This window comes from Apaloderma vittatum, unplaced genomic scaffold (genome assembly GCF_000703405.1).
Source record: "Apaloderma vittatum isolate BGI_N311 unplaced genomic scaffold, ASM70340v1 scaffold1196, whole genome shotgun sequence".
In the NCBI taxonomy this organism is placed as follows: Eukaryota; Metazoa; Chordata; class Aves; order Trogoniformes; family Trogonidae; genus Apaloderma; species Apaloderma vittatum.
Window position 1 is genome coordinate 29,337 of NW_009722084.1, and position 13,296 is coordinate 42,632.

The 13,296-nt window shown below is 46.8% G+C and overlaps 1 protein-coding gene across 1 annotated transcript in view; it reads right to left on the minus strand.

The window, feature by feature from the left end:
• Nucleotides 1-3,606: 3,606 nt before the first annotated feature.
• Nucleotides 3,607-13,296, minus strand: part of LOC104275614 (calcium-binding protein 8) — a 63,566-nt gene continuing 53,876 nt past the window's right edge. The window contains exons 4-5 of the mRNA XM_009871614.1: nt 9,633-9,786; nt 3,607-3,734 (exon numbers count right to left, since the gene is read on the minus strand). Of these exons, the coding sequence (XP_009869916.1) occupies nt 3,607-3,734; nt 9,633-9,786 (282 nt within the window). The remainder of the gene's footprint in view (nt 3,735-9,632; nt 9,787-13,296) is intronic.

The window sequence follows — 13,296 nt, forward strand, 5'->3', positions numbered from 1 at the left end:
TGTCCACCCTTGGTTTGGCTAGGAGCGCGTCTGCAATCCTTGCGAGTCGCTCCGACACGGTGGCACACATGTCACGAACAGCGAGGGTTGCCATAGCAATATCCTTTTCGTGCAGAATTGCAGTGCCGAAAAGACACTTAAATTCTCGTGTAACTGGCAAGAGCATAAGTTTAGTGCTTTTTCTGACAGCTCTACCTAGCGCTGCTGCAGTCTGGGTATTTTTTAAAGTATGTTAATTAGCACTTAAATAGGGTGGTTTTTTTTCTTAAACTATGGGATGTAGGTTTTTTTTTTTATTTTTGTTTCTTTTATTCTTCTACTTTCTTCCCCCTAAGCTTTTGCCATCAGGTTCCAATCAAAATTTTGCTGCTCTATTTTTACCTCCTGTCTGTAACAGCAGCAAAAAGCCCTTTTTTTTCCTCCTTCTTGTGTAGAAGAAAAAAAAAGAAAGAAGATAAATGGATGTTACGTAAATGGAGCCGGGGAAGTATGTAAGAGACAGGTCCAATGCTGCTGGCTAGGAAGGATGAGGTGTTGGTAGAAAGGTTGTGGGGACAGGAAAGGATGAAATGCCTTGGTCTGATCCATCCTGGATTGCCATTAGCTACCTGAAGTGCCCAACTGATTAAAGAAGGGATCTCTTCAAGATGCCTTTAGGTGGAAAAAGGCTGCTCTAGGAAGGAAAAGGAGACCTCTGGCGAGACATGACACTGATTCATAACGGATAAATTGGGTTCCCCACGGCAAAAGCAAACCCCAGCCCCGCGAAATCTTGTACCCAGTGAAATCAGTGGGGAGTTTCGCAATGAACTCGACTGACACCAGGCTATGGCTTTTTATATCAATCATAGGTTTGGTTTTACAGATGGTGTTTCAAGGTGAAGACATACTGAAAAATGGCTGTATTTACAATGTGTTTTATGGAGCATGCGTGTAGAAATTGTGGAACCTTCCAGAAAGCTTAAAGGAATGCAAAAGATTATCTTCTCCGTAAGGTAGCTGTTATAATTGGAGTCTGCCTGGTATGAGCTGTCAGACGTGTGAGAAGAATGTGGACAAATGCCTGGTCTATGTGTTTTAGCTTGTGTTTCTGGGCTCAGCAAAGAGGCACCACTCTGCTCCGTGCTTCTGCCATTGCTGAGTGGGGCTGGTGGGTCGGTGCCCACATCTCTGCACCTCCTCCATCTGCCCCTGCTGCCCACATTCACTCTAGCACAGTCCCAGGAAAGAAAAAAAAAAATTTATCTTAATAAGTATTACTCAGTGGCAAGTACCGTTTAGACTATTTTTCTGCTGCTGCCACCTTTTCACATACCCCTGAGACCTAAAAATGTGGATGACACCTCCCTTAGAATGATCTCTAAGTTTATTATCTGCAATGTCCGGTGCAGTGAGTGCTGGGAGCGTGCCTTGGCTCCCCAGCCCTGCCAATCCCAAGCTCAGAGCTTGCCTAAGACTTTCCGCTGTCGGTTTGAAATCTGCTGCTGCCCTATAGCAAACATAAATCTCTCCATCTTCTGGGACACGTAACAATTTTTGTGGAATATTTTGTGGTTGACCTCTATCAGTCACAGCAGAGCAGAAGCACAGAAGCGTGTGTTAGTGAAAGATGGAAAAAAAAAATAACTCAGCTGCTCTGGAAAAGACGGCTGTGGTCTTTGGTGATGGAAGGGGGCACCAGGAAAATGGCACCCATATGGAGGCAGGTGACTGAGACACACACCTAAAGACAATAATCCAAAGCAGGGATACAAGTTTAAAGGGATTATGGGAGACAGAACAATGAGAAGCAAATTTTCAAATCAGGCTGCTGAAAAATACAGTTTAAATGTTATCAATCGAGTTCGTAATCAAAGAAAGACCTGAAACAAGTCTTTGGGACGAATCCAGGGTTAAGATGATTGCTGCTGTGTGGGAGGAGGGAAACTCATGGTTTGCAGTCCCATGGGGAGCCATCCTGCCCCTTCATCTCGTGACATGGGAAAGTCACCTACATTTGCAGGAGCATTCTTTTGCTGTTCCTTGATGTTTCTGGAGCTCGCCCAGCCGGTGCCACAAAACCACCGCAACTCCGACACCCAGATGCCTCCATGGACTCCCTGGAGGTGCTCCCTGTGCCAGCTCCGTGAGCACCAGCTGGGAAACCTCCCCACAAGGGTGAGGAAATCAGATCTGTCCCAGGGTGACACACAGGTGCAAAGTTCATCCAAAGGTAAATGCAAGGATTTGTGTTCAGTTTAAAAGGGAAAATCCTGGCTCCAGGCTTGCCCAGTCCTTGTGCTTTCAACGGGACATGTTGTGTCTCTAGTTTGCATCACTCCATCTTCTCCTTCCTGCTCATTAAAATCTCTTCCAGGAAAAATAACTAACACTTGGAGAATCTGAAAGTCTGATACACTATGTAACATATGGCGGTAGGATCTAGTCTGATTCCTTCTTCTTTTGCTGACGTTTGCTTTTCAGCTTACCTTCTTTGGAGCCTGCCCATGGGACGGTGGTGGGACAGCTCCCGAGAGGGACTGGAGCAGGTGGCTGGTCAAAACCACACACTAGTGTGCAGGCAAAAATATGACCTCTCCCATGAGAGGGTGTTTGACACGGAGGCTTCATTGCAGATTACAACGAGGGCACATGACGTGAAGCAAATAAAAATTGCGCAGGCAAGGAGAGCAGGCGGAAGCGCTTTCTGGGCTTTCCTCCTGATTTTCATCTCAGAAAAGTTGACTGAAGACCAATATAGAAGAAGGGCAAAACTGCTGGAAAGCAAATGTTGTTGAATATGCAGACGGGACCAAATAGTTTTAACTGGCGCTGGTGGTTGCAGAGTCGGTTGGAAGACTGTGCACAAATCTCAGAAATACCCATGTGTGAAAACGGGTGGTGCTTCTCAAGCCCTGATTCACGGTGGGAAAGAAATGGTGAATGGACTCATGCTGCCCCACAGTCTTGTGCCAAAGACGGCGTTTACGAAGCAAAAATAGACATTTTGTATGATGCTGGCAAACTCTCTCCTTTTTTAAACTCCAAAAATACTGTACCAGGATCCTCTAGCTCCCCTCTGATGCCGTAAACTCAAAGGCATGGTCATAAGGGAAAAAACAAAGTGAAGCTGGAGTACATGACATCAAATGAAGAGGACTTGCTTGTGGCAATGCTACTATCAACTTCCTGGGAACGTGGACCCAGCGGAGAGCTACGCTGGATAGTCAGTCGGCCCCTAGGTTAAAAGACAGCCCTGCTGCAATAAGTCACGAGGCTGTGCCTCCTCAAAACTGCAGAACAGGCTGCTGGAGGAAAGTGTCTTCCAAGTTACCATTGCTGTTTTGAAGCAATAATTCGGGACTCCTGTATATATGTATTATTTTTTTTTTATTGCATTAGGAAACAAAACCTTTAAAGCATAAAGACAGCCCTTTTATGTCCCTGCCAAAAAAGGATGTAGTTGATTCGCAAGACACGTTACGCTGCTGGCCTCAGGCTCCTTGTCGAATGGTGCTTTGCTTGCCTGCCTCTGTCTCTTTGCCGTGTGAGAGTCGGTTCGGGGGAAGCTCACCCGGTGGCATGCGCATGCATGGTCAGCTTGGGTCACAGTGTCGTGGCGAGAGGCTACTCCATGCCGCTCCGCAGGATCTGGTTGGCCGCGATCAGCATCACGCTTATAATAAAGGCCATGGCGAACGCGCAGATAAGGCTCTTCCGTACGCAGGTCTGTCTGTTCTGCTTCTGGGCGTGCACTGCGGGGAAGAGACACGGGAAAGATCAGGTGCTCAGCAAACACTGTGATTCTGCTCAGGCTCAGCTGAGCTCAGAAATCCCCCTTTACCTCTGATTATCACGCTGGCATAACCCTCTGGTCCACCTTACCTCTCCCTGCTGGGACATTTCCAGACAACCCACCTTCCAAAGCAACCTTCCTAACAGACCACCCTCGCACGCTGCTGGATGTCCTTTCTCTCTCATCTTGGCTTTTAAGCCCTTCAAAGGCTTGTAGGTGTGTTTTGGTTTATCCCTGTATCTCTTGTAAGCTTTTTGTGACTTTCTCTCTAAAGTTCTTTAATTGGAGATACTGGTCTTCCATGAATCCCTTAGACTCATCCAGGTCAACTGGGAACAAGCAGAGATTCAAGACAACACTTTAAAAAACCCCCGCTGTGCTAGTTCCCATGAGTGTGCACTACGTTAGTCATTTTTTCCAAACTCTTTATGTTCTCTGTGCCTAACCAAAATCAGACTTATTAAGAACCTTTTCAAATGAATTGTCAAAAGAGGTGACAGTAATTTGCAGCACTTAAAATGAAGAGTTGAGGTTTTTCGTGTTTGACTTATTTAATTTTAATCTTTTAAGTTCATCATGAGGGTTCATGCTGCAACTTGCTAAAGCCGGTTTATGTCTCTGTCTTAGCCTCCCTGCCTATGAATATCAGAACAATATGTAGTATTGGGGTGCAGTGAAGATCAAACTGTTTGAAAAGCCCTGAAATGTCCCCTGAGATTCTCACAGAAAGCCAGATCATCCTGCATGGGATGGTAGTTCTGCCCTGCGCTATGGGCAGTGACTCAGGGTCTCATTTTGGCCAGAGAAGGGATGTGCCCATCGCCTGTTTCCCACGGGTGGACCTGTGAAGATAGGAGATTTCCGGATGGTTGAAAACAAGCTCATAATTACAATAAACCTAAACTGAGACCAGGAAAAAGCTCCAAGTGTCTATTCTTGGCCAGGAGAAAGTTTTTAGAACATATAGGGGAAAACAAACCAACAGAAAACCCGTGTTCTGATTTAGGCTTGAGGCTCATCGTGCAGAGAGCAGGGAACACTGGGTTTTTTGAACCGTTTTGATCACTGGTTTCACACCCCGTCACCTCCTCTGGCCAGGATTTAGCAGTGCCTGTTTCCTAATCCCAGCTCCTACGCCGTCCCGCAGCACCGGCTCAGCGCAGGAGGCAGGAGGAGCCCTCGTTAGGCAGCACTTTGAGTCAGCCCAGGGCTGGGAATCATGGCTCAACCAGCGCTCAGAGGGACTCGCTATGTTCCATGCAGATAATGAAATCCCCCTCCTGGCAGCTCTCCTCAATTACTTGCTTTCTTCTTGCTGGTCTACTCCTTGATTCCTTCGCTCACTTCTATAATGCACACAGAATCAATACTGTAGTTCCTTGGGTTTGTGCATGATGCCCAGGCACTTTGGAAAGCTTGTTAAATTGCAGTTTTATAGCTATTTATTTATTTTCCCATTATTTCTGTAGTTTGAAAACACTCTCAGCCAACAGACAAAAGAGTGACACAAGCCATCACAGTCAGCATTGCTGTTCTGTGTGGGGCTCTGGTGCTGGCAGCAGCAGTCGAAGACTGGCCAAGGCTTTTTGTGATGGCAGCTCTCCTGTTCAAATGAAGAGAGTAAAGTATGTTCAGTGTTTCTTGTCGAAGTGTTCCTGAAGTGAACAATTTCTTGTCTTGTTATACCGTCAAGTAAAAATAGCGCTTTAAGGCAGCACAATCCAGGTAAGTCGTTGTTGTTCTGTACTGAGTGAAGGTGCACCAAATTGCCAGATAACCTACCAGATAGCTCCAGAACAAAGGGGAGAAGTCTGTGCTGAAATGTAGAAGTGCTGCAGACTCAGAGAGATCCTCTTGCTGGTGGTTGGGGCTCAGAAGGCATTAGTACAGCAAGACGGTGAGTATTACAGTTCCTCTGCCCCCTTGCAATCCATAGGGCAAAAGAAGAAGCTGAAATTAGGGACTTCACTGTGAATTGCCCTCAAGTATGAATACCTATTTGTGTCCTCCCTGTTGAGTTTTTGCCCTCACTTCTCTACTTTGTCCAAACTCACAGATCCTTGGAGCATGGCATCTCTGCTTTGTCCCACTGATTTCCGTAGCTGGCATTGCCACAGGACTGGATGCTCAGTCTGTTTCCAGCAGGAGTTTTTAATACCCATGGCCCAGACCAAGGTTTGGATGCAAGCTGGTTCCTTGAACGTGGTCAAAGCCTGAAGCTCCTCTTGGCCCCATCTTAGCAGGGAGAGCAACTCACAGGATGTCCAGTGTAAATAAGATCTCAAGAAGCAAAGGCAAATAAAGGTCGTCCTTCACCTTCGCAACATGGCAAGGAGGACTCCCCATGGTGTCACTGGTGGCACAGACAGAGCTGCCATCACTGTAACTTCTCTGCCAGCGCGTGAGGTTAATGGGTCCAGCTCATTTTAGGGTGCATCAGTCCATGGGCTGTGGCTGCTGGGCTGGCCATGAGGGAGGTTTGAGATGGTCAGGTTAAGTGCTGAGAGCCTTCTCGCCTGCAGAAAAAAGCTTGCTAACATGAACAGCTACAGTGCATTTATAATGGCTTCTGTCATAACCCTGCCAAAGGTGAGTGATATTTGCTTTCTCTGGCTGTCTGGAGTTATTTTTGGTTTAAGAGGTCAGTTTTTCATTCCCAAGCCCTTGGCTGAGGAGCAGACGCTCCCAGTGCTTGTCTGGGGGGGAGCAGGGAGGGGACCTGCGGTGGCTCTTGTACATCCAGCTAATTTGAGTGTCAGGGCTGAGGATAAAATACCCATAGCAGCACAGGTCATCGTAACCAGCCAGCACTCAGGTTTGCTACGAGCTTAATGTCTTCAGTGTTTGGATAAAGGGAACTGCCAGAAAAATGATTTTTGGACTATAAATTCTGTGTAGCACAATATCGCTGCAAACAGTTGTCCTTTGCATGTGTCTTTTCTCATAAAAACATACACTCTTCTTGGCTCTCAACTTCATTCTCCTGCCCTAAGCATTAATAAAAAATGAGAGAAAGGCTGGAGACACAACCCTGCCTCCCTTCTGGTATCCCTTATCGGCAGGGCTGGTGTGGGCTGCTTGTACTGAGGAGTTGGGCATTTTCATTGCTTTGCTTGTCATCGAGAAAAAGGCAAATTGAACCCCCTAGAAACGTGTAGGAGGGAAAGTTGTAATGTCAGCCTAGATCTGATGTCTTGCAAATGACTCTGATGTTCAGAGTGCACTGAACAAAGTCCTGGACTTGTCCCTGATCATAATATGAATATCATATTTGGGTTAAAGTGTGTATGTGATTGTGTGTATGAGTGTGGGAGAGAGAGATAAGGTATATTGTCCATGTTGGTGTAGGAGGAAGATTGCATACTTGTAAAGACCTTATTATGACAAGAAACCAAAGAGTGAGAATGACAGAGATGTACACAAATTTGTACTGAGGGCGATGTTACTGCTCCATGAGGAGCTCCATGGGGATTCTCTTCGATGGCAAAGACATACCCAGAGGTGACAATGAGGGGACATTCCCCGTTTCAGCAAGGTACTGCTGAAAGTATCTGTTAGGTCTTTTTCCCTAGAAGCCATTCTCAAAACTCAGCCAAAAACGTCGTAGCTTGTCTTGGTTTCATTCCTACCCATAATTAAAGGCACTTCAGTAGGGTGGATGGAATGTACATTAAATATAGATGTGAGCCTGCAAGCTAGTCCCTTTAGGCTACCTTTACTGCTGAAAGAAATAGGTGCTTTTTGAGGTGCAATTCATCTCATCCCAAGGTAGCACCTAAAATAACATAAAGGAATTATACCCAGAAAGCATCTCCTTCACTCCACTAATTAAGAAGTGAGTAAAGGGTGACTGACTTACACAGAGACACTTCTGCACAGCCATTTAAAACTAGACTGAGATGCTGTCCAGCCTTCATGACAGCTCTCCCTGCCATCGATCCATGCCATAAGGCTCTATAATTTCTGCTTTTGAGCCCTGTAGGGATTTTAGCGTTTGGGAAATGGGAACGTTGAAGGCACAAGCAAGTCATTCAGCTAATGGCATGTCCAGCCTGGAACACTGCAGGGATGCAACCCGCTCTGAGGCTGCCTTTCATGGGAGAAATGCTCATGTCAGAGCTGCCGTGGACCAGAACCGTGCCCTTCTTCTGGGACCTGAAGCAAAACTTTGTTATCTTTGTTGACAGCATTCAGTTGGTCTTTATTCTCTGGTGCATTTGTGCATGTGCGTGTGTGTGTGTGTGTGTGTGTGTGAGTGTATTTCTAACAACATCTAAAAAAGGGTCTGTTTTGCTTCTAGGTTCTGCCTAGCACCAGCCATGCCAACATCCCACGAGAAAAGCTGTTCTTGCTGTACTTTTGGAAGCTGGAACTTCCAAAATGAGATGCCGAGCATTTAGGTTTTCGGGCCCATTACCTTTTTTTTTTTTTTTTTTCTGTGACTGGGATAGTTCACCCAAGAACTGAAGCTAAAGGAAGCCCACATGCCTCTCGCTGCGGTGACAGCTGGCGCATGTCTCCACTGAATCAGCAGGTCAGTGGGGACTAACAACTCCATTCATGTAAGTAAGCATCTCTTCCTCCCTGCTGCTCTCCAGGAGGAACAAAAAAAAACAAAAAAAAAGATATGTTGCTCTGCTTGATTTGAAGAGCATTGCTGCTTGCCTCCCTCCTGCAGGCTTTTTAAAATTCAGCTGTGCTCTTCTACATCTTTTCTGCAGTATTTAGTAGAGGGTGAATGTGCTGGATATAGCTGCTGAATCCCATTAGTTAGCCAGCCTAAGAATTGCACTAATGTGTTTATCCTCTGCTTTGTTAAAAAGACACTTCAGTGTCTCTGTCTTGTGCCCTCTCAGAGGCTGCCTGACCCCTCAGAATATTAGAATTTCTCCAAAAACGGACTATATAAAATAGCATTGCTGTGAGTGGGAAAGCACAGTAACAGTCCTGGGGTGATGTGCATAAACCCCTCTACAGGTACCCCCCTGGACTTTTCTGCACTTGAGATGATTTGCACGTGTTTAGTTGTTCCAACCAATGATGCTTTGGAGCAGCACAAGTTCTTCTGGCCAAGAAAATCCTTCTCCTGAGGTGAACGTTCTTGAGGAATGTTCTTGCCAGTGTGGCTGATCTGTGTCTGATCCCGGTTGCTGACCACTTCGTGCTCTGGTGGAGCTGCTGAGAGGACACTGTGTTAAGCAACAGGTGCCGACGCAGATGTTTCCCTTTCTCAGCTACCTCTGAGGGCTGCTTAGACCTTGGTCTTGCAGATGCTCTCACACGTGTTGAGATGAGCTGTCCTGGGGTGTACCTGAGTAGCTATTGCAGCTCCACACCAGTGGTCCCAACAGCCCCGAGCGAGGGTTGTGCAGGGCAGTGGGGGGCAGATGCACTGTCTCTGCTCGTTGCTGGTGTTAGAGCACCGAGAGGGGGCTCTCCCCAGCTGGGAGAGAAAAACAACAGAAAGCTAGCGGAGCCTCACACAGCTTGCTAGGGCAGGAGCCAGCGCCATTAAAGTCTTCCCATGATAAACTGAGGGACATATGCATATTTCTGCAGGGAAATGCAGTCGGTCTTAGACACCCACCTCAGCACGGGCTGCACATCCCCCTGCCTGAATCCCATGAGAGAAAGCAGGGACTTAAGGCAAAGCACTCACTAGTTTGTCCTCCTGTCTGAAACAGGACTTAGACCATATGGAAGAATGCTCACGGCAGCACTTGAGCTTTCTGAGTGTGTCATTGCTACTTAATCCAGAATATCCCCATACCAACTCCATGCGGTCTTGCCCAGAGTGAGTTTTACAGATGAAGCAGACAGAATAGCTGTACAGAAACACAGAAACCTTCTCTCTCACCTTCAAACTCTGTTTGGCAGTTGCCAGAGTTTTCATTTAAACTCTCCTCTTCATTGATAATGATGTTCTCGATGTCCTTCATTGTTAAGTGGTCCCGGAAGGCGTGGTAGAGGATGTGTTTCAGCTCTTCCAGCGTTATCCTCTGCATGTCGAACTGCGGGAAAAGGAAAGCGTTAGACCAAGCCACCAGTAGCTGCTGTGGTACTTGGAGGAAGAGAGGCATGCGGGCATGATGCAGTTCCCTTCTCCTGTGGTTTTTTTTTCAACCTCATTTCAACCCCTCAGTGTAACTTTGCAAATTTTGCTCTTTTGGGTTCATTTACCAGGAACAGCGTGAATGTTGCAAATGGATGTTGCTGGAGCTCTTGCCAGCTTACTTAATGCTGAGAAACACAGCTCTATGCCAAGGATGGTCTGTCCTCCAGGCTGGAGGTGCAGCAATCTGGTATCAGTCCTGGCCATCTCAACAGAGATGGAACCCTGAGAGAATACTCTGGTAGCTCTTACACCTTGCCGTAAGCCACAACCTTGTCTCTGTCCCTTTTTTTTCCTTCTAACTCTCCAGTTGTTCCTGCCTGGGGAGCACAAGCAGAGAACTGTTCCTTCTCTGCTGACTTCTGCTGTAGATCCAGTAGGTGAATGTCGTCTTACACACAAAAGAGATGATTCCTGCAGAATATGCAGAAAGGAGCATTTTGCAGCAGACGACCTGTGCACATGTGTAAGGTCTGTGGTATTAATATCTGCTAACAGTAAGAAGACAGGACATCCACGCTGGCTGAATTGCAGAGCCAGGTGAAGAGATGAGCCTCTTTGAGCCATTGGTGTGGTCAGTAAAGAAGGATGGAAAAGCTCTGAGTCCCCCCAGAGTCTCCCCTTGTGCTGCAGATGATCAGCCCCTGAACAACACCTTGAACTCTCAGGCTTTATAGCCCAAAACGTGGGCTTGCCTACAGCAAATAGGGAGCACCGGGACTTGTACACCCTCTGCTAAACCAACGACCTCTGAGAAACCTCAGAAACACCAAACGCTTCTGGCTCAACACCGCAGTGGAGGAAAGGTGCTCAGGTTGCACAGCCGGCAATTTGGAAATGGTGCAGCAAGAGCTGCCCGCTGCTCTTCCTCCCACCGACCTGATAAGGGCAGGACATCAGTTCTGAGCTGCCTGGTGTCTTATCTAAGGTTGTCTTCCCTGCCCATTGCTGCGCAGATGCAAAATCATCAATCCTCAAAGCGGTTAACTAAGAAAAATGACTGCACTTTGATTAAATCTGGACCTTGAAATATTTATGCACATCTCTCTGTGTGTGTGTATAGGCAGATTTGCACACATTCATATATAGTTACCCAGAAGCACTGATTTCTACAATTCTAGTTCTTTGTTTGTGTCCTACAACAATCAGAAACCCGGTGCAGAAAATCTGCAGAAAAGCGGACAGCAGGGGCAAAAGGCAAAGTTCTTGGTTTTGCCTCAGATGAGTTTTCTGAAAAATAAGTCTGGTGGGTTTGGTGGTTCTGCTGTTCCTCAGGGGTTCAGCATTCATTCTGCCCGGCTAAAAATAGCGAGTGCACAATTGTCACCAGTGGCTCCTTGTTGCACAGTTCAAAGCTCGATTGCAAATCCCCCTAGTATTTAGTCACAAATTTCCAGCCTTTGCTGCGCGTGAGGAAATCTCACCACCCGTACTCTGCTTTCTTTAATGTTAAAAGAGCAAGTAAACCAAGGGGCTGTAACTTCACAACCAGCACGATTATAAAAAGCGTTTCTCTTGGCAACCAGAGGTGTGGAAATGGGGGTTAATTCCTGTGGCTGCTTTGCAGTGGTGTGGGGAGGTGTCGTTATTGGAGGTTTGCAGAGCGCCTTGAGGCTGCCCAGGGTTTGCAGCCCTCCCGGTCGGCTTCCTGCAGAGCTGATTGCACACTAGTGCCGTGGAGGTAATAAAGCAATGATTTCTCACCTATGACATGATGCTCCACTCCTGTCTCAGTGAAACTCAAACCCAGACCTGAGCCCCAGCATCTTCCTGAGTCCGCCCATGTGCCGAAAACCCTATTTCATGCTTTTGGTCGCTTCATATCAACAGGAGCAGCTTATCGGCATGTGGTTACCCCATGCTATCTCATCAGGGTGTGATGTTCAACCTGTCTTGGAGTTTTCCTCCTGTTCTTGGCTCAAGGACAGCTCTCTGAGGTAAATGCAAACTTCTTTTCGCTGTAGTTTATGGTTCATTTTCCTCCCCCCTTCAGGGGGATGAACCTGCGTTCATTCAACACCAGCTGGCTGCTCACCCCTGTGAGTGCTGCACGAGCCCAGAGCCGCAGCTCTGAGACCTGCTCTTCACTTGCATCTTTTTTCTGAGGATATCTACAGGACTGTGTGAGCCTCCTGAAGACTTATGGGGATTGGGCAGGGCAGCTGAGGACAAGGGACCTCCACTGTGGCGCATACACCCTGTCCTTGCGGAACATGAAAGACAACTGACTGCGTCAGGATCTGCCTCACTATGACTCAAGATGACCGTATTGGAAAAAAAAAACATCTCCTTGTCAGCCCTTCATGTCTGCCCCCAGAGCTACAGGTGTGAGAACTCACCTCAGAACACACCACTGCCGGTGTTGACATACGCTTTCCTCTCCCTTAGAAGCCTTTGCTGGTTTCCCTCTATACCAGCATTGCCACTAACAAGCTTTTGCAGAGTCTGCTGTGATGCTACCTGTTGCTTTGCTTCAGGTTACCCTGATTATAATTACCTGGTTATTGTTTAATCTTAACAACGTGGAAACGGTAATGGCTTGTGGATTTTGGGTCTTCGTGTACCAGTTAATCTATGTAGTGGGAAATAATCGTTGTGTTGACAAATATACATCTGTCTCTGCATCTCTAGTTCTTGCTTTTAAGCTCTATGCTAATATAAGGAGAATTTTTTTTTTTATTTTTTGGTTGTCATTTTGTCTTTTAGGAAGAGGAGCCATCTCAGAAGGGGTTCCAAAATCACCTTGTTGGCTCATGTACTGAGCATTTGGTCCTTGCTCTGATATGTCCTCCGTTAGGACATATTAGCACAGCAGTTTGTCCAGAACGGGCTCAAGCTTGATGCAGCCAGAGACACTGGGCTTGAGCTCCCGGATAATTTCTTCTATTATGACTGCTCGCCAATCTGGCAGGTTCCCTGATTCACTTTACAATTACTCTGTTTTATTATTGTTGTAATGACAGTAACCAGGGATCAACTCTTAACTTTTATTGGCTCCACTGAGAGGCAAACTGACTGTTGCAAGCTGAAAACTTTCTATAGGATTTATAATTAGAAATCAATGCTGCTGCTTCTGTACCAAGTGTACACAGCTTGTTTTTAAATGAAAACGCTGTTGTTTGGAGTTGGTGATGGGAAACTGCTGCTGACAACTGGTCTGCGAAGAAATCCTCTTGCATCATCCTGTCCGTATGAGGACACCGTTCCCTCGGTTGGATCCACCACCCGGTGAGGTTGGTGCCTTTATTAGACACAGACTTCAACTCTCTGGGGGGGTGGTGTTTTAAGCAGGGAAGTAGTTCATGGGCTTTGCCTCTGCACTGAACTCCTCGCTTGGCAGCTGGGATATAATGGTTATTAAACTGGGCTGAGAGAAATAGGCCCCCTGATAAGTAAACTGCAGTAACAC